Consider the following 19,428-nt stretch of genomic DNA (forward strand, 5'->3'; position numbering starts at 1 on the left):
ACAAAGAAGCCGGCCAAGCGGGTGTGGCGGTAAAACAACAGAAGCTCTCCAATGGACGGATTCTTGGCCACATTTTCAGTCAACATTTTCCAGTTGGATCTACGTACATGATACATTGAAGTAAAATAGATTTTTTTGTGTATGAAGACTTGACACACAAAAAGCGAAAAGAAGGGACAGTATAATAAAGTATAATAAACACAACCACTGTACTATCACAGCCTCAAAGTTTACCTTGTATACCGTCGAAAGATGACGTTTTCTTCTAGCAACAGAGTGAGAAGATCTACGTCAGTTCCATTTATTAAGACTGATACAAGTTGGAGGTAATGTGAACCTTCTAGTGAGTACCTTGTGAACAGCAGCTTACGAGGGGATTAACAAGGGGCTTCGACCCCAAACAAACAACCACAAACAAAAATAACGACAAACAAAATCTTTTCCATGCATTTTCCCCCAACTTACAATAGCTAGAATCAAATTGACTTGACAAAATAAACATAAATAATTTCAAAACTCTTGACTCATTTTTTTGGTTGAAAACATAATATTGGAATTTTGTCAGAATGTAGCTCTCCCTCTCCTTTTTTCCAAAGCGGTTTGGTTTAGGAATTGTTTTTCAGACGTCGCTGAGATGCAGAAATTAAAGATGGCCGCCCTACTGGAACAAAACGTGCATCGTAGCCGTCTGGGTTGAAACCTCTATGGCGAGATGGGGTCTAGGTCGGTAGTGTTTTGTTTTTTAGCTTATTCGGCGGGTTAAAATGCTCCCCTACCTGCCTGAGGTACTGAAAGGTCTGACCTTAATACTTCCGTCCTTTTTGACACTCCTCATTTTCCTTCCTTGTTCACTTTTTTCTCTCCTCCTCCCCCCACTAATCTTTAGATCTCGTTTTACTACAGCTTTTCATATGAGGTCCATTACCAACCAGACACTGTAAACAAAAACAAACTATGTACAAAAGAAAAATATCTAATAATTTAACCCTGTGTATACATAAAATAAACTAAAAAGGCAAAAGTGAGGTTTAACCGGTCAGTGCTATTGTTTGACAATCCAAAGTATATATTTTTTTCTTCCTTCAAAAACAACCACTATTTATTCCTTTGCATTAAAGTCTAACGAATCATAGCCGCTTCAACATCGGTGATAATGTGCAGGTGGGCCATTAGCAAAGTAGTTTGTGCTACACGTTAGCTTCCCCTCCTCCCCAGTTATCGCACCCTCTCTGAACCGAAACGCCCGAGACACCACAAAGGGGCAGTCATGTGTAGAAATCCAACTTCCTAGTAAGCTGCATGCGTACAATGTCACAGCTCTCAGTTCTCTAAGACATCAGATCATCGCTAACAATTTTTACATAATGCAGATGCAGCAGGGACTCAGCACTGACTCTGGGATCACACATGAGCCATTTCAATCCGGGAATTCATATTTCATTAACCTGTGTCATTCATTCAATTGCAAAATTGTTTATGGTGACCCTCCCTCATCCCACCACAGAAATAAGAGAATTCAGCAAGCAGAATTAAACGGCTCATGCATTGTGCTCTGTGAAGCAGGGCATCATCAGCATATCAATGCAGTCGTAAGATATTTACTTATTTGCTCTATTTGCATATTATGCAAATGTAATGGATTTAGATGCCTTACGTGTGATCCCGACCTCAATGATCATTGGACGAAAATATATTTCAGTTTGATTTTCTTGTTCTTCAGTGTTATATAAAAGAAAAAGAGGAAACTTTGTATTCAGGTATTGGAGCTTGGTCGAGAGTATGGTGTTTGATTGATTCTCAGATGCAAAACAGCCTCTCCTCATTGGGCCGCTCTTTTCTCTCTAGTCCCACCTTCTCTCTGCATCTAACCAATCACAGAGCTGCGTCTTGTTAGGTCCACGTTACTGGAACTAAGTCCCCTGCAGTCTGATAGGCCGGAGTTGGCTTCCTATACAGATAAACGAGACAAGAAAATATATCAATATATCGCTTTGCCACATGGCTTCACAACTGTGTTTCATAATGACAAATGACGTGGAACCCGACATGCCAATAACTGGACACGGTTCTGCTTTTGGCCTTGAACAACGACAAGATGGTGAATGGAAACAAGGACTTCTGCATTCTGAAACAGGAAAAGAAGAACTTCAGACAGAACACACCTGTGTGGTCTCCTCTGCGTTCTTGTTCAGGAAGTTCAGAGAGCTGGCCCTCTTCATCCTGAGGGACACACAACACGTTTGTTAACACACATCCACACGGTAACACAGTAACGCACACTAATGACGGCTAGGAGACATTGGTGAGCTATCATGTATATACTATGTCACCGCTGGAGGCTGTCTCTCTAAACCGGGGGGTCCGGTCTAAACTAGGGCTGCTCGATTATGGGAAAAATCATAATCACGATTATTTTGGTCAATATTGAAATCACGACTATTCAAACGATTATTTTTGAGTTTGAAAACAGGTTGTATTTGTTCAGCATGTTTCTCCCAAAAAATACTTTGTAACTGAGAACTTTGAATTTTCGCCTTAAAAAAATACACAAAATGGTCAAAAAGAAAATGTTCCAATCTAAAATAATATACAGATATGTTTCTAGCTGTTCTGCCCTTTCTATTAAAAATTAAATGAAAAAAATAATGAAAAGAAATAAAAAAATCAAAAAACTCAATTATGAGGTAAAACAACAGAAGCTCTCCAATGGACGGATTCTTGGCCACATTTTAAGTCAACATTTTCCAGTTGGATCTACATACATGATACATTGAAGTAAAATAGATTTCTTTGTGTATGAAGACATGACACACAAAAAGCAAAAAGAGGGGACAGTATAATAAAGTATAATAAACACAACCACTGTACTATCACAGCCTCAAATTTTACCTTGTATACAGTCGAAAGATTACGTTTTCTTCTAGCAACAGAGTGAGAAGATCTACGTCAGTTCCATTTATTAAGACTGATACAAGTTGGAGGTAATGTGAACCTTCTAGTGAGTACCTTGTGAACAGCAGCTTACGAGGGGATTAACAAGGGGCTTCGACCCCAAACACACAACCACAAACAAAAATAACGACAAACAAAATCTTTTCCATGCATTTTCCCCCAACTTACAATAGCTAGAATCAAATTGACTTGACAAAATAAACATGAATAATGAATAAAACATAAACATAAATAATTATGATCGTTTGACTCTAAAACCGAAATCGCGATCAAAATTCGATAAATCGGCCAGCCCTAGTCTGAACCAGGGTGTGTTAGACCCCGGGGGTCCGGTCTCACCCGGGTGTACAGGGGCGTGTTAGTCTCACCCTGGGTGTGTTAGGCCCCGGGGGTCCGGTCTCACCCGGGGTGTACAGGGGCGTGTCAGTCTCACCCTGGGTGTGTTAGACCCCGGGGGTCCGGTCTCACCCGGGGTGTACAGGGGCGTGTTAGTCTCACCCTGGGTGTGTTAGGCCCCGGGGGTCCGGTCTCACCCGGGGTGTACAGGGGCGTGTCAGTCTCACCCTGGGTGTGTTAGACCCCGGGGGTCCGGTCTCACCCGGGGTGTACAGGGGCGTGTCAGTCTCACCCTGGGTGTGTTAGACCCCGGGGGTCCGGTCTCACCCGGGGTGTACAGGGGCGTGTTAGTCTCACCCGGGGTTGCGGGGCTCCTGGGGGCCGCTGCCCTGCAGTTTCTTCACCAGCATCTCGCTGCTGCGTCTCAGGGCGTCCCGGATCTTGCCGAAGGAGCCGCTGCGACGCAGAGCCCCGTTGCCATCCTGGGGGGGGTTCAAAGGATGTTGTTCATGAAGCAAAGCTTTGTCATTCATTCAGAGAGTGAAAGAGCAACATCTCCACCCAATCTGTCGGCCTGTCACATCACATTCTGGTTATAATTACCTTTTTAACCAAATGTACACTTTTTTAAAAAGGGACATTAATTGATATATGACCCAGAACTGCACTGCACTCCACTGCAAAGCATTTATTCGCAACAAAACTCAGAGCAAGCCAGCATCTTCCCACTCAGCACAATAAAACACAAAAGTCCAATGCACTACAGAAATCTTATTAAGCTACAAGACAGCTTTAATGAGGATCAACAAATGGACTGTACTTCCACTACAACGTGTGTTAAGAGGATTTGTGGAAGTGAAAAACATCTGTCCTGACCTCTCAACAGCTGGTAGCTTAAAGCATTAGCTTTAAGAAGGCCACAAGCACAAACATCTGCTCCCTACACTCCACTTTAGCTTTGAGCCGAGCATTAGCATTTGTGTCAGCTAATCGCGGTTAATATAAGCTTTAAGCTGACCGTGAGCGTAAAGGTCTGTTGACAACGCTCAACATTAGCTTTAAATATATACGAATATACCAGCATGTGTGTGTGTGATTAGCCGTTACAAGCCGTTTTGAAAATCTCGTGGACGTCTAGGTGGACACGCCCACTTGTGATGTCAGAAGAGGCCGATTTTAAAAACGGCTTGTAGCGGCTAATCACACTCACACCTGGTGGTATAACATGTCACCTTTAAGATGACCACTAGCATAAAAATACGGTCACAGTGGTCAACATTAGCTTCAACACAACCTTTAGCACAAACATCCACAGACAGCTGTCAACATTGGCTTCAAAAGGACCCCCAAGCGTGACACTGACCCCGGTCCACTCGGCCGAGTCGTCGCCCTCGCTGTCCCCCCGCTGGCCGCTGCCGTCCCGGCCCGGCCGTCGCTCGGACCCCCCGTGCCCCCCGTCCTTCAGCAGCTCCACCACCTTGCTCTGGTTGATGGCGTCGATACCCTTGGGGGGAACGGAATTGATTACATTTGAATTGATGACATTTATTTCAGACGCGTCAACAAATATCAAAACACATCAAAAGTACAAAACGAAATGACAAGCACGAAAATCAATAAACAAAAACGATGTTTAAATTATTTGAAAATAATAAAAACAAAAAAGGATATTACATTGATTCAATTGATATGCCTGAAGAGGAGTAGGAAGAAGTATAAAACGTAGTTAATCCTACCCATTTTCCAAAGCTCAATAATTAATATTTATTAATTAACTTCCTGTGTACCTTATGTTATAAGGTACACAGGTATACAATCCATCTATAAGGTATACAATCCATCTATATACAAGAGAGAGAGAGACAGAGAGAGCGACAGAAGGAAACAGACTACAAAGAGAGAACTGAACAGCATGTGACCAATGAGATTCAACCACGCGCTGCAGACAGCAGCGGGCTAGGCCAATCAGAGGAGGAGGCTGCTCCGGGGGGGGCTGTACCTGTTTGCGGGTTTTGTTGGCGCACTCCTCAAGTGTCTCGGCTGCCTCATGCTTGCCCTGGCGGCGGTACAGCGAGCCCAGGCTCTTCAGGGTGGTGTTGACCGTAGGGCTAGGACCAGGGAATGGGAAAAGACATACAAAAGGTTATTGTTCAATTCAATTGTATTTGGATAGCCCTCAATCACCATTACAGTCTCAAAGGGCATAACAGGCCATACATTTATGTCAACGCCCTGAACCCCAAAAGGGCAAGAAAAAACTCCCTTAATCAGCAAGGAAGAAATCTCGAGTTCACTTTTGTACAGTGTACAAATGTACAGCGTACTTTCGCATGCGTTTCACGTACTAAAACTAGCTCCATGAAGTTTTCATTTTCTTTGTGTTTTCGTGTTTTGAGGTAGAGGTCTTCCCCAAACCCTGGGATCTGAGCCGACCCGAGAACCGTAGACGTTACTACGGTTACCAGGTTTTATCAAGGTAAATTGGGTCTCGGTCGTCTCGGATCCGTTTGTCATCATGTGCCACAACCGAGTGGCTCCGAGCTGACCGCCTGGTCAGGGCTGATCACCAGGGGAAGGCATGGAAGTGCTGTGCCACTCGCTTATCGGAAATATCCAGATAAAACCATGAGCAAAGTAAGGAGAAAACAGCGGTGGCGAGCTGAGTCAGGGCGGAGGAAATGCGTGTGTGGACGGTTCGGGTTTGACTCATACAAGAACGGCGCATTGCATCTCTGTTCGTCTACTTTTCACTTTGGTCTTTTGTCGATTTTCACAGTATTACTCTGTAAAGCGCTCGATAATCAAACACTGTATTGTCAGCAATATGAACAATATTATCCTCATTATCGGCGTGCCCTCACCTGTCCACCTTGCAGGCCTTGTACCAGCCTCCATACTCCACAGAGGGGCCGCAGTCCTTACGCTTTCCCTGAGAGAGCAAAACCATATTCAAACGATTATATTTGAGTTTGAAAACCTGATGCATTTATTCAGCATTTCTCTCTTAAGAAATCTTTGTAACTGAGAACTTGAAATTTCCCCCCAAAAAAAGACAAATACAAATAGAAAATGTTCAAACAGAAAATAATGCACAAATATGTATCCAGCCACTAAAAAAATGAAATAAATAATAATAATAATAATAATATATATATATATATATATATATATATTGTCATCAACTAGTGATGATGGCAGAGGGGGGAGGGGGGGGGGGGCTTCACAAAGACCCACCTTGCTCTCCTCCCGCTCCTCTGCATGCATCCAGATGGGCTTGTTGTCGTCTGTGGAGGGAGAGAGGGCACGGGGAGAGATGTATTTGAAAGGGCAGCCGGCAGGGAGGCCATCATCCATCACAGCCCTCAGCCAAGACGCGTGAGGGCGGGGCGAGTCACGGGGCGTCGCCGTGGAGACGGCCGAGCATGCGGTTCCGTTGCACGCCCAACGACACACACACACGGATCGGGTTTCCCATACATTGCCTGGCTGTGAGCTATAGCATAGCGCTCTCTCTGCACGGCTACTGGGCTTTGTACATTTATTGTGTATGTGACTATGAGGAGGTGCTGGATTCACCAAAGGCTCGGTCTAAACGGGGCCGTCACAGAATAAGATCTATGTATAGCAGAGATGAAAGTGTTGCATTTTAAAAATAACATCAATAAATGAAAACGTTCAAATCCATCGCAGAAGCGTTTGGAAGTGTGAGTCTGTTTGCGCGTCTTGTCTTGTGACATATTTGTCGTAGTGTGTGCACATAGTTTGGTGTGCGAGTGTGTGTGTGAGGGTGTCACTATCAACGCCTCCCTACAGCACTCCAGTCCTATGCACGACCTCATTCCCAGGCCGTCTGATCTCCCAAAGGAGACCCTTGCTCACGGGAAGCAAGCAATCTTAAATTGCATTTCTGTCCAGATGCTTCCGTCGGATAATACTCAGCAGTCCCTCGAGACTTGCAGACTATAGTCTGCATGTAAGTGCAGGGAGAGTTTTAATTGGCTTAGCTTTGCAATGTCCAGTGCAAACGTGAACAGTGCTTGTGCACGTCGAATGCCACTGATTAATGCCCTGAGTTACCGAGGCAACGGATCGCCAGCTTGTACGCACCACAGGAGTGAATGCCTTTAATTCAAGGTAAACTGAAGCATTGAGCAATGTGTATGATAGTAACGCCATCTCTGTAATCAGCGGTTATCTTTTAGATACAAGACATTCTTTTCGGTCCCATTTAAAAATAATAATAACATTTCAGTCAAAAAATGTCAGTCCCATTTTTCGGCAAGTTTACGATGAGGATTAACAATGTCTGCCGTCAACAAATCGTTCTTTAACCGTCGGTTCACAAAATTGAAAAGAGCTGACTGGTGGGTTCTCAGAAAAGGAGCCTTAATGACACCACGGAGGGGCTGCTGTGTACGTACTGTTGACGGAGCCGAACTCCTTCTCGTGCGCGCGGGTCAGGATCTCCTTGTAGAGGGCCTCGGCGTCCTTGTACTTGCCCTGCTTCAGGTAGCAGGTGGCCTGGGGAGGGCAGAGAGGCAGAGGGGAACGGGCTCAGGACCTTAGTGGTGGGCCTACAAGTTTGTTGATTTGATCGTTTTTTTGGAGTACAAACATGGAGGCAGATAGTGTACAATTGATCATTTTTTTTAACTTTGCCTTTGTTTTATTTTACTTATCTATTTTATTATTTATTTCATGACGATGTTTCTATGTGAAACACTTTGAGTCTGCCTCGTGTATGAAAAGGGCGATATATATATAAAGTTGCCTTGCCTTGCCTTACAATAAGGTATAAACACATAAACATTAACGATAAAAAAATGAAAGAAAACATGTTTGGCAAAATAAGTGGAATTTGAAATTGAATTTGAATTATAATTACAATCGTGTCTAAACCCCCGCCCCCCCCACTGACCAGGTTGTTCTTGGTCTTGGCCACGTTGGGGTCGTCGGCGCCCAGCTTGGACTGGTAGATCTCCAGGGCCCGCTGGTAGTAGTACTCCACCTCCTCGTACTTGCCCTGGTTCTGGCACAGCAGCGCCAGGTTGTTGAGCTGCTTGGCCACGTCCGGGTGGTACTTCCCCAGGACCTGCGCATTATAATGGATGCAGCGATTACAAAAAACACACGCCGTTTTGGGCCGTTAGCTACAACGACTGAGCAGGTTCAAGCGCCGGTGTGTGCGTGTATGTGTTTGTTTGTACATAGCGAAAGCCCCCCCCCCCCCCCCCCCACAATAACCCAGCTCAAGTGGAGCAACGTCATCATCGAATACGATGGACAGCCGTAAGCAAGAGAGTGTGTGTGTGTGTGTGTGTGTGTGTGTGTGTGTGTGTGTGTGTGTGTGTGTGTGTGTGTGTGTGTGTATGTGTGTGTGTGTGTGGCGGGGTCAAATACAGACTTAAATGGCTCAGTGTGTGTAGGCTGGTGGGAACTATCATGGGGACCATATTGCGCAGAAAGATAAGAAACAAACGTCTAGGGGATTTGCACCAGATAATCTATTGACATTCTTGTGCTATTTTTAGGTTTTATTCAGTAGTTTAGTCACGTCCTGGTGGTGCTTTCATGGTACCTGAGGGGGGGGGGGGGGGTAGAATGACAAACTGCATTGTGGTTATTGTTATTAGTATTTATAAATGTGTGTGTGTGTGTGTCAAGTGTCGGCAGCTATTGCTGCGGTCATTTATTACGGGCGAGTTATGAACATCCAGAGAATGGGATGTGTAATATTTTATACTATTTTAATCTTTATCATCTTTTGAATAGCCTAGCCAAACAAGGCTCTTCAACATTTGAGCTACAATAGTAATACTGTGCATCACAAATACAAATTGCATTTTAAAATCTTGAAATACCTTTAAATCTACACACAAAAATGACTTTATTTCTCTGTTATCTGTGGAATTGTCTCTGGTTGGACTACAACTCTCTTAACAAGGCTTCTTTGCTTAGGGAGTCCAACATCTAAGTTCAGAGTCCCAGCATCAGTTCCCCTTTGACGACCACCTGCGCCTCCTTTGGTCCTAGCTGCCACTACGGGCAGGGCTCAGTGTCCTAACGACCTGATGGACCACACCTGGGTACTGGGGGTGGGGTTATATAAGCAGGTCTTCACCCTCCCTCAGTTGGGGTGCCTTTCGGTTGAGGCAGGCACTCTCATGCTCTACTCTTTCACATGGGCACTTTGCTTTGTCTTAATTCTTTCCCCACAAACCCTTGCAGGTAAACCAATTACCCCTGGTCATTTGTTTCGCCTTGTTTTGTATCATTTCAAATAAATTATCTTTTTGATTTAAAATTGAATTCTGTTGGAGTCCCTTTATTATGTGACGGTGTACGAGTCCAGCGTTACGCCCCCCGTAGCCCACCTTCTCCCTGATCTCCAGGGCCCTCTTGCACAGCGGCTCCGCCTCCTTGTATTTGCCCCTCTTGCCGTAGAGCACGGCCAGGTTGTTGAGGGTGGCGGCCACCGCCGGGTGGTCCCGGCCCAGGGTCTTCTCCCGGATGGCCAGGGCGTCGTTCAGCAGGTGGGCCGCCTCCTTGTACTTGTTCTGGTCCCTGAGGGGGGAGGGGGGAGGGGGAGAGGTGTGTGAGAGAGAGGTGTGAGAGAGAGAGAGAGAGAGAGAGAGAGAGAGAGAGAGAGAGAGAGAGAGAGAGAGAGAGAGAGAGTTAGCATAGAAAGGGAGTTTCATTACGTAAGTTTAAGTTTTCGGTTTCAATATTGTCTTAAGACGAGATAGTACTTGGATAATCACATCGATGTTACCTATTTATAATAAATAAGCAGTACACCAGTATTCACTCTTATTCACTATAATTTGAATCGAATCGCCAAATGTCCCATTTTCATTCGGTCATAACCATATAACAATAGTAAAGTTATAACCTCCATGAACTTCATGTACTAACCATAACAACAATAGTGGTCACACGGTGATCATAATACACAATAAGGCCTCACCTGTAGACCAGGGCCAGAATGTTGAGCATGGTGGCCACGTCGGGGTGGTCGTGGCCCGAGGTCTTCTCCAGGTCCTCCAGAGCCTGCTTGCAGAGCGGCACGGCCACCTCGTAGCGGCCTTGCGATGCGTACTGGATCACCAGGTTGTGGAGGGTCCGCAGGCGGGCTGGGATCTCATAGCCCCCCTGCTGGGCTGCCACCTCGCCGCTGGGCTGGGCTGGAGGGAGGAAGAGAGAGCGAAAGGGAGGGGGAGAGAGAGAAGGACAAGGGAGGGAGAGAGAGAGGGAGAAAGGGAGGGGGAGAGAGAAAGACAAGGGAGGGAGAAAGGGAGGGAGAGAGAAAGACAAGGGAGGGAGAAAGGGAGGGAGCAAGAGAGAAGGACAAGGGAGGGGGAGAGAGAAAGACAAGGGAGGGAGAAAGGGAGAGAGAGAGAGAGAGAAAGACAAGGGAGGGAGAAAAGAAGGGAGCAAGAGAGAAGGACAAGGGAGGGGGAGAGAGAAAGACAAGGGAGGGAGAAAGGGAGAGAGAGAGAGAGAAAGACAAGGGAGGGAGAAAAGAAGGGAGCAAGAGAGAAGGACAAGGGAGGGGGAGAGAGAAAGACAAGGGAGGGAGAAAGGGAGGGAGAGAGAAAGACAAGGGAGGGAGAAAGGGAGGGAGAGAGAGAGGACAAGGGAGGGAGAGAGAGAGAGGACAAGGGAGGGAGAGAGAGAGAGGACAAGGGAGGGAGAACGGGAGGGAGAGAGAGAGAAAGACAAGGGAGGGAGAAAGGGAGGGAGAGAGAGAGAAGGACAAGGGAGGGAGGAAGGGAGGGAGAGAGAGAGAAGGACAAGGGAGGGAGAGAGAGAGGGAGAAAGGGAGGGAGAGAGAAAGACAAGGGAGTGAGAAAGGGAGGGAGAGAGAGAGAAGGACAAGGGAGGGAGAGAGAGGGAGAAAGGGAGGGAGAGAGAGAAAGACAAGGGAGGGAAAAAGGGAGGGAGAAAGGGAGGGAGAGAGGAAGGGTGGGAGGGATAGAGAGAGGAGGACAAGGGAGAGAGTGAGAAAGAGAGAGGGAAAAGGAGGGAGAGAGTGAGAAAGGAAGGGAGAGAGAGAGAGTCCACATATTCAAATCAGTTTGCAGTGAGTCTAGGTATGGCCCTGGCTGGGCAGCAAGCGATTTTTATAAATAGGTCTGGCCCATCAAAGGAAACACGAGTCGATTATATAAGTAATTTAATCTCGTGCTCTCTGTGAAAAGCCTTCTGTGCAGATTTTCTGTCAACGTTTTCACATTGTTATTCACTGTATTTTAGATCAAAGAGTGTTGACTGCTCCATATTTTGATACACTTTCTATTACTGTTCAATCAATTAGCCGACACTTCAATCGAAGAGATTTAAGGTAACTTCAGATGGATGACATTTAGGAGTATACCCGGTAAGGTCAGAAGGTCAAGGCCGCCTACACGTAAACTATCTGTGTACAATGTGGTCATTTAACCCCCAGAACCTTCCAGCAGGGAATCAACCCAACGCCCTTCACCCTTATGCCACCCACCCAGCCCCATCCAAACCAGCCCCCCTCCTCCTCCCAGACCCCACCCCTCGTACCTGGCCCCTGGTCCTCGTCGTTGGGGAACAGATCATCCAGGTTGTCCTTGGAGCCGTCCCCTCCTCCCCCTCCCCCTCCCCCAGCCTGGCCCTTCTCGTCGGACGACGAGGCCCCCGCGGCGGGGTCCTCGTCGTACTTCTTGATCTGGTTCATGAACTCCAGGTGCTTCTTCTCCTCCTCCAGCTGCGCCACGCTTTGCTCGCTGCGCTGGAGCTTGTGCTGCGTGTTGGCCAGCTCGTCGCGGAGCCACTGGTTCTCCTGGCACAGCCGGCGCACCTGGGCCCGCAGCTTCTGCTTCTCCGACTCCACGGCGCTCAGGTGGCCGGACAGGGCGATGATCACCTGGTTGGGGAAGGGGGGGGGGGGGGAGAGAGAGAGAGGGGACTTGGTTTTAAGTTCTAGTCCGATTTGAATCGTGAATTGAAACTGGCACACACGCACACACGCACACACGCACACACGCACGCACACACACACACACACACACACACACACACTCCGCTTTGATTACCAACGCAGAAGTAGCTGATTATATATTAGCATCAACGACACATCAAAGGTTGCGTAATTATAACAGCGACGAAAATAGCGCTGAATAATCTGTGTGTTGCTACTCTACTCCTTTTGAATAAGCGGCTATTCGGAACACATTGGGAATCTTGGAAGGTAATAAAAAGTGTATTCCCCTCACATGAACACAAGCTAGGCTACTGTTACTCTGCAAGTCAATGGAAGAGGCTAACGGAAAGCAAATGCTAACCCATTGTACTCCTCTTCTGGACGCACAATATTGAATTTCAAACAATTTACAGGCACCTCAGCGTATCCCTTTAAGACCAGCCCAGGACAACAATGACAATAACCAGCATTCCTGTGTTTGTATCACAATAGCCCGAATCCCAGGGAGGATTCGGAGCATAGCCCAGGGGGAAAGCCGTGCGGGAATTAGGAGTAAGCGCTGACACACTTTCATGTACAAAGAGCTACTTTAGACCACTTACTCACCGCTCAAAACCAAATCGACCCATCCACTCACCTGTGCCTCCCCGAGGCCCAACTCGATGGCCTCCATGCTCTTGCGCAGCAGGCCCGACCGCTCCTGGGCTACGGGGGGCTGCGTGCAGTCCAGCAGGGAGTTGAGGAGCTGGGCATGCTCCCCCCGCAGCGTCTCCAGGCCCTGGATGACCGCCTTGGTGTTGAGGACGATCTCGTCCTGACTCAGCCGCTCCAGGGCTTCGTCTCGCGGGTACACCATGGTCGACATCCCCCTAAATGTACACTTGACTGTTGGAGGAATACAGGGGGAAGCTGTTAAAATAGCACAGGTGCACACTGTGCTTTCAACCCGAACGGTTCATGTTAACTAGGTGTTTCGGTCGAACAATGTTGAGACTAGTGTTTAAACTTGGATGAGTTCCAACTGATGGCAGCATGCGCACATCAACCTCAAAAGGATCTTAGCATGATAGTAATAATCAATGAAAGACAGCCGCTCTGCATACAACGTGACATTCCGATAGCAGTGCTCAGTGACGAGTACCTGTCCTGCACGTGCCTACACACACACACACACACACACACACACACACCAGCCTTCTCCTCCTCATTCAGCCACCCTCCTCTCTCCATACCCCGCCCGGCCGCCCTCATCCATTCACTGCAATGCACCAACACGAACGTTTAAAGTCCCGACCTTAACATTGACATTTGGGAGGAAATCTTCATATCGATTTCAGAAAATGACCAATCAACAAATCACCAGCTCTTATTTTAAAGTAGGTCACCCAGACACAGGCGCCATCCGTGTTATTCTATCAGTCAGAGAAGAGGATCGATCAAACCCAAGGTGACCGACAATATAGACCATCGCTCACTGTATCAATGAGGAGAGCTGGTTTTAAGACCGATTTAAAACGTTGATTAACCATCACTGTCAAAGCTATTAAGCCAAGTTTGGACCAAATGACTGTCGGTGTTTGTAAACAGTACCTCTCGGGTCAGGCCCTTCCTAACAACAAGCGGATACCAAAAGACAAGATGCATTTAGAAACACCCATGCATCTCTACGTAGACTGATTAAAACAGTAGAAACACGCTCATACACAACAACTCCCGGTGTTAAGTCTCCTAAAGGATCCCTCGTTGGTTTGGACTCCGGGTGAAGCCGCTTAGAGCTAGCAAGTGCACCGGGAACAAGTGCGCCTGTTCCCTTCCTGGTCCCGAACAAAGCGCTCTTGTTGTGGTGACGCTCCGGAGCACCTTGCGCCCACCCGACCACCACCATCCGCGGAGCTCAGTCGCGACCATCTACCATGTTTCTCATCGTTTCCCCCCGCAAGATGGATCGTAAAACACGTCATATAAAAAAGGCCAACATGTGCGGATTTAGCCGATGTCATCATTTGTTTACCTTTTCCTTAATGCCCGCTATCCTAAACGTCGTTTCCCCAAATACACGTTTTCCGGCAAAGTAAACACCGATACGACCTCGCCAATAACTTAATCTGTTGAATGCAATGCAAATAACACCAACACGATATGCTAGCCGGTTAATATTCAATGACATGCAGCGTTCTTACCTCGGATCGCTTGGCACCAGATGAGAGGCGGTAGCGGCTTTCCGTTAGCAATCCACCGATAACGCCTGAGACTCGCTTCCCTTCAGCTATCTGCTGCAGCGATGGTGCAACCCTTTAAAGAGCGGCCATACTGAAATGGTTTGTTGTTTTGAGACAAGTGACCCTTACTGTATAATGTAAAGGTGCCGCTTGACAGCCGAGACCCCGAAGATGGCTGTTGAGTGAATTTCTCCCAGAATCCACAGCCAAGCCGAGTCGGTTGCGTCATCGTCATCATCATCATCATCATCCTCATCATCCTCAGCAGCATTGGCAGCCTCCTACCAAGGGCGGTGTGGTGAGGTGGTAGGACGGGGAATAGGCAGCTATGGTGACTGGCAGTTATGAGCCATATAATACAGTGCATCCTACAGCTGATGATGCAGAGGCCCATTTTACAGGTCAGGATGTAGGTCCACCTAGATCTAGATTTACATTTTGATACAACTCTAGGCTATTGGAATTAGTTAAGACTATATCTATACGTGGCCTCGTATAGTTCAATACTGTCAGGTCATAGAGCATTCACTTTTATCCAAAGCGACTTAAAAGTGAATTAAGGCACATGGTATCTTCCTCAAGGAGGCTTGAAGGTAGGCCACCGGAAATAGGGGTTTGAACACACAACCTCTTGGCTGGGAACATCCTGACCCACAGCAAAGCTTGAACTAAAGAAAAAAAATCACAAAGGAAGAACTAAAAATGATGATCTTTGTTTTTTATTAAAAAACAAACAAAACAATTAATAATCCCACCTTTCATTCCACATGTTTGATTGACAACTTAATCATGAAAAAGCCGTACTACAAAACACATGAAGAAAACCAACTAGAATACAATATAACAAGAACTATTCAGATATGTACAGGCATTACAGTTTATTATTATTATTACTTAGTCATTGAAGGCAAAATGCTGAAGACGGAGGAAAACAATGACGTGTGCAAAATACTTTCCAATTCCACAAGCTTAGAATTGTTTAAATGCTCTCCACCTACACAGGTGGATACACAGACAACTGCTATGTATTTCTTTCCTTGAAATTTCTAGAATTAGTAGTGTGTGTGTGTGTGTGTGTGTGTGTGTGTGTGTGTGTGTGTGTGTGTGTGTGTGTGTGTGTGTGTGTGTGTGTGTTGTGTGTGAGATAAGGAAGGATAAAGAGGGATTTAAAAAATATGTGAAGAAGGCTAAGCTTGTGGAATCCTGGGAGAAGACTTTGGAAGAAGGTGTATAAGTGTGTGTGTCACCGTGTGAGTGCGTGAGTCACAACGTATCCGAGGACAGTGGAGAGCGAGAGAAAAGGCCACTGTTAGATCAAATCGGCTTGAACATACATTTCTAAACCTAAGCAACGAGTAGTACGGTCATCGGAAAAGCGAGGCAACGACCGACGTCACGGTTTAATTTCACGAACACGGAGTCGAACACAGGTTACACGGGTAGACGTAAACGGCGCACGCGTCAACACACAGGAACTAAACGTGAGATTTCCACACGCACACCCAAACACACATACAGCCAGTGGATCCGAAAGTTCGGAAATGGAAAAATAAAAAAATGCAACACCAGTCACTTCAGGCGGTTGATTTTGCGAATATCCCCCCCAAAAAAACGCTCACAAATCATAGGTACGTCTCACACACACACACACACACACACACACACACACACACACACACACACACACATACACACACACACACACACACAACCCTTAGTCATCATGGGTGACATAACATCATGTATAAACTGGGCATGGTGAGGTGTATGAGACACATCTCCACATCCATCGGCTGTCTCCAGCCGGTTTGATTTGGAACCACATTGAACCACATTAGAATCACATCTGGACAATAATGAGGTTAACAACTAGCAGAGAGCATTTTGTTTCAGAGAAAGTAATGCTTACACCTATAAGTACAGATATACCATCAATTAGTTTTAAAACCCTACATGGTGCAAGTCGATATTCTTTTAATGATGCTGAATGCTTAATATCAAATCTTCCCGATTGCGCTGCGCGCTGTTGCACAGACCCCTCCCTCTCCATCGCTCACAGGAGGGTAGCGTGATGCGTTCAAGTTCACAAATGGTTCGTAAATTTGAGAGACCACCCAGTTTTACCGAAAACATTGCAGATACAGAGCATGCTCCTAGAACAATAAGAGAACGCTGCAGCTTTCTAAATAACTTATTTTATCAAGCAACATTTTTTACACCCATTTTAACTATAAAATGAAATTAAAATAGTCGAAAGAAATGCTTTCACCTATAGCCAGAAGAGGCTTTAAACATCCCAATATATAAGGATACGATGAATAGAGAAATGGCCAAAGTAAAAACCGGGCAGACATGTGGTATTTGAGTTAAAATAACTGTAACACTGTTACGTTGACATAAAAGGAAAATAAAAATGTCCAATTCGAAAACGAATGAACAAACAAACCTGTAACAATCAAGGCAATTGCATTAATACTATTAAAACTTGTGTCCTTAATACCTACTCTGACGAGGAGTGTTGCTATGCAAATACAAAAGCCAGAGCTATCCTAGTCTGGAAATTTCCTTCTCTTTTTTTAAAACACCAACAATAATAACAATAATCATAACTCTCACACGGAAAAACCAACTCCTATTTTGCACCAAAGCCACATTTTCTAAAGATGAAGCTGTTGTCATTTGGGTTCAGTGTGATCAGGTTATTTGATTATTAAAGTTGACTGTTCCTCAAGGTTTCAGTTGAACGTACAGCTCATTGGGGTTCAATGAATTGGCCTGGTGCCAGGCCAGAGTAAACATTGGTGCACCATTGTCGACGTCGCAGGCCTAATCTAATATAGACGACATTGTAATATTAACGACCACGTTGACACACTGGTAAAAATTGGCCCATGGTAAAAAAAAAGGAAGTATTTTTCTTATTTTGGATTTCAATTTACCGAACACACACACACACACACACACACACACACACACACACACACACACACACACACACACACACACACACACACACACACACACACACACAATATCACCAGGTACTGTACACACACTGATCACCATATAACAACCTACATTATGTATTGTGGATTTGGGTCAAAAGCACAATAAATAAAAGCGGTCTCCAACATATGTTCTTTTTCGTTTTTTCAGACAGGATGGGTCCTGTGAAATTACGCAATGGCGGATAGTTTGCATCACTTGAAAATTTTCACAGTAAAACATGAAGATCAGATTATGAGCCGGGACCACAACGATCCAGTATTAAAAAGAGTTGAACCGGCTGTTGCAGCTCCTTTGGGGAGGGGAGGGGAGGGCCAGCAGACTGATTACATTGTGCTTTAATATATGGAGGGGTTGAGGGCATCCACAGACACACACAGTCAAGGCAGTTCTCAGTGGCAGGGGGGGGACAAGCTAGTAACGGAGTTAGCGTCGTTCTGTTTCAGTAGATTCTGGTCGAAATCACTGGCGAACAGTTTTGGTCTTTGATCCAATTCCAAACGTTTCCCTTGGTATTTTCTCAGGATTAGCTGCAGTTGGGCGGGAGCTAACCCCCCGGTTGAGCTCAATTAGGCGCAACAGGAGAGTAGGGAGGGACTTCATGCCGGTTTGTTATTGAGAAAAAGAAAAGTGCATAGAAAATAAGACAATGAAGTGCAACTTGGCACCAGAGTTCTTTCCAGTGTGCTCCTTTAGGATGACACGCCCTGACGCAGGATGAAAGGGGAGGGCCTGGGGGGGGGGCGGTTCCCAAGGTACAATATGCATGATCATAGAGACCCAGACGCCATAAGGCATCAGAAATGCTTTCTGCAACAACGGAAGCCCTTCAATTCTAAGCAAACCGATGGGCACATCTGTATGAAACACGGTCAGCAACAGCATCGCATGCTACTAGCCTTCATTTGGTAAACGTTTTTTGTAAGCTAGCCGTCGCATGCTAAAGCGGTAGCCCTGATTTTCACATTGTTGTTGTTGTTGTTGTTGTTTTTCTGGCACACGAGTGGCATAGACGGGATGTCTAAACATGCATGGTTTGAGTTTTGGTCTTGTGGTTTCAGGGCAGTTTTTTTAGGTTTGAAACCATCAAGGTCAGGGTCAAAGGTTAAGTGATTTAGGAACAGCGGTACCAGGGGAGGGTTAAGAGTACAATAGTTTGTAGTCTTCATGCTTTCGGGGGTGTCATGGATCAGTAGCTAATGAGCAGGTATAGAAGGAAAGCTGTGCCAATATGTAAGCCCCTAATGAACACACACACACACACACACATTCATTTGTCAATTAACATTCACGTGTACACGGATACATGGCCACACACACACGCGCACACACACATAAACTCGCGCACCCACACACACGCGCATGCACACACGTAATAAAGTGACTAGTAGTAGCGATGCACCCCCCCCCAAAGAAACACACTCCCTTTCTCTCCCTTCTGTGCGTCTTGGAGAATAAATGAGCAAACAGTAGAAGAAACAAACGCACACAACAAACGACAACAAACCCAACGAACGAGACCCGCGTCTGGATGACGCTGCATTGCTCAAGGGCCTTGGCGGGGTTGAAGGGTTAGGCTTCCGCCTGCGCAGCCACGCTGGGGGAGGAGGAGGAGGAGGAGGAGGAGGAGGAGGAGGTCATGAGGTCGAGTCGGGCTGGGTCCGGGTCGAGGGGGGGGGGGGGGGTCCGAGGTCGTGATGGACGCGGACCCCTAGGAGGGGGGCTTGCTGTAGCCATAGAGTCCGACGGGGATGTACTTGACGTGGGTGGGCCACTGCGCGGCCAGCTGGAAGAACTTGACGTCGTTCCACTCCACGCCGTCGATGGACACTGGGGAGGACGCGGAAGAGGAGGAGCTTGATGAATCTGGCCCCAGTTCAACCAACTCACTATACATATGGCCTCAGTTAAAGACATATTTTTGCATTTCTATGCTTTATTACGGAGTGAGATAGAGAGGAC

General features: G+C 46.3%; 2 protein-coding genes across 3 annotated transcripts in view; both read right to left on the reverse strand.

Moving 5' to 3' along the window:
- Positions 1 to 1,632: 1,632 nt before the first annotated feature.
- Positions 1,633 to 14,566, reverse strand: klc2 (kinesin light chain 2). Its single transcript, XM_079757855.1, has 14 exons — positions 14,422 to 14,566; positions 12,879 to 13,126; positions 11,842 to 12,184; positions 10,256 to 10,472; positions 9,663 to 9,852; positions 8,207 to 8,380; positions 7,710 to 7,809; positions 6,523 to 6,572; positions 6,150 to 6,217; positions 5,288 to 5,396; positions 4,652 to 4,792; positions 3,646 to 3,770; positions 2,163 to 2,220; positions 1,633 to 1,948 (listed from the first exon to the last, which is right to left on the reverse strand). Exons 2-14 carry the CDS (start codon positions 13,104 to 13,106, stop codon positions 1,865 to 1,867), a joined length of 1,887 nt encoding a protein of 628 aa, XP_079613981.1. The 5' UTR covers positions 13,107 to 13,126; positions 14,422 to 14,566; the 3' UTR covers positions 1,633 to 1,864.
- Positions 14,567 to 15,169: 603 nt separating this feature from the next.
- pacs1 (phosphofurin acidic cluster sorting protein 1) overlaps positions 15,170 to 19,428 on the reverse strand; it is a 41,799-nt gene continuing 37,540 nt past the window's right edge. For both annotated transcript variants that reach the window (XM_079757590.1, XM_079757589.1), the window contains exon 24: positions 15,170 to 19,296. In XM_079757590.1, coding sequence (XP_079613716.1) covers positions 19,178 to 19,296 — 119 coding nt within the window. In that variant the 3' untranslated portion in view covers positions 15,170 to 19,177. The remainder of the gene's footprint in view (positions 19,297 to 19,428) is intronic.

This window comes from Pollachius pollachius, assembly GCF_949987615.1.
Source record: "Pollachius pollachius genome assembly, chromosome: 20".
Classification (NCBI taxonomy): domain Eukaryota; kingdom Metazoa; phylum Chordata; class Actinopteri; order Gadiformes; family Gadidae; genus Pollachius; species Pollachius pollachius.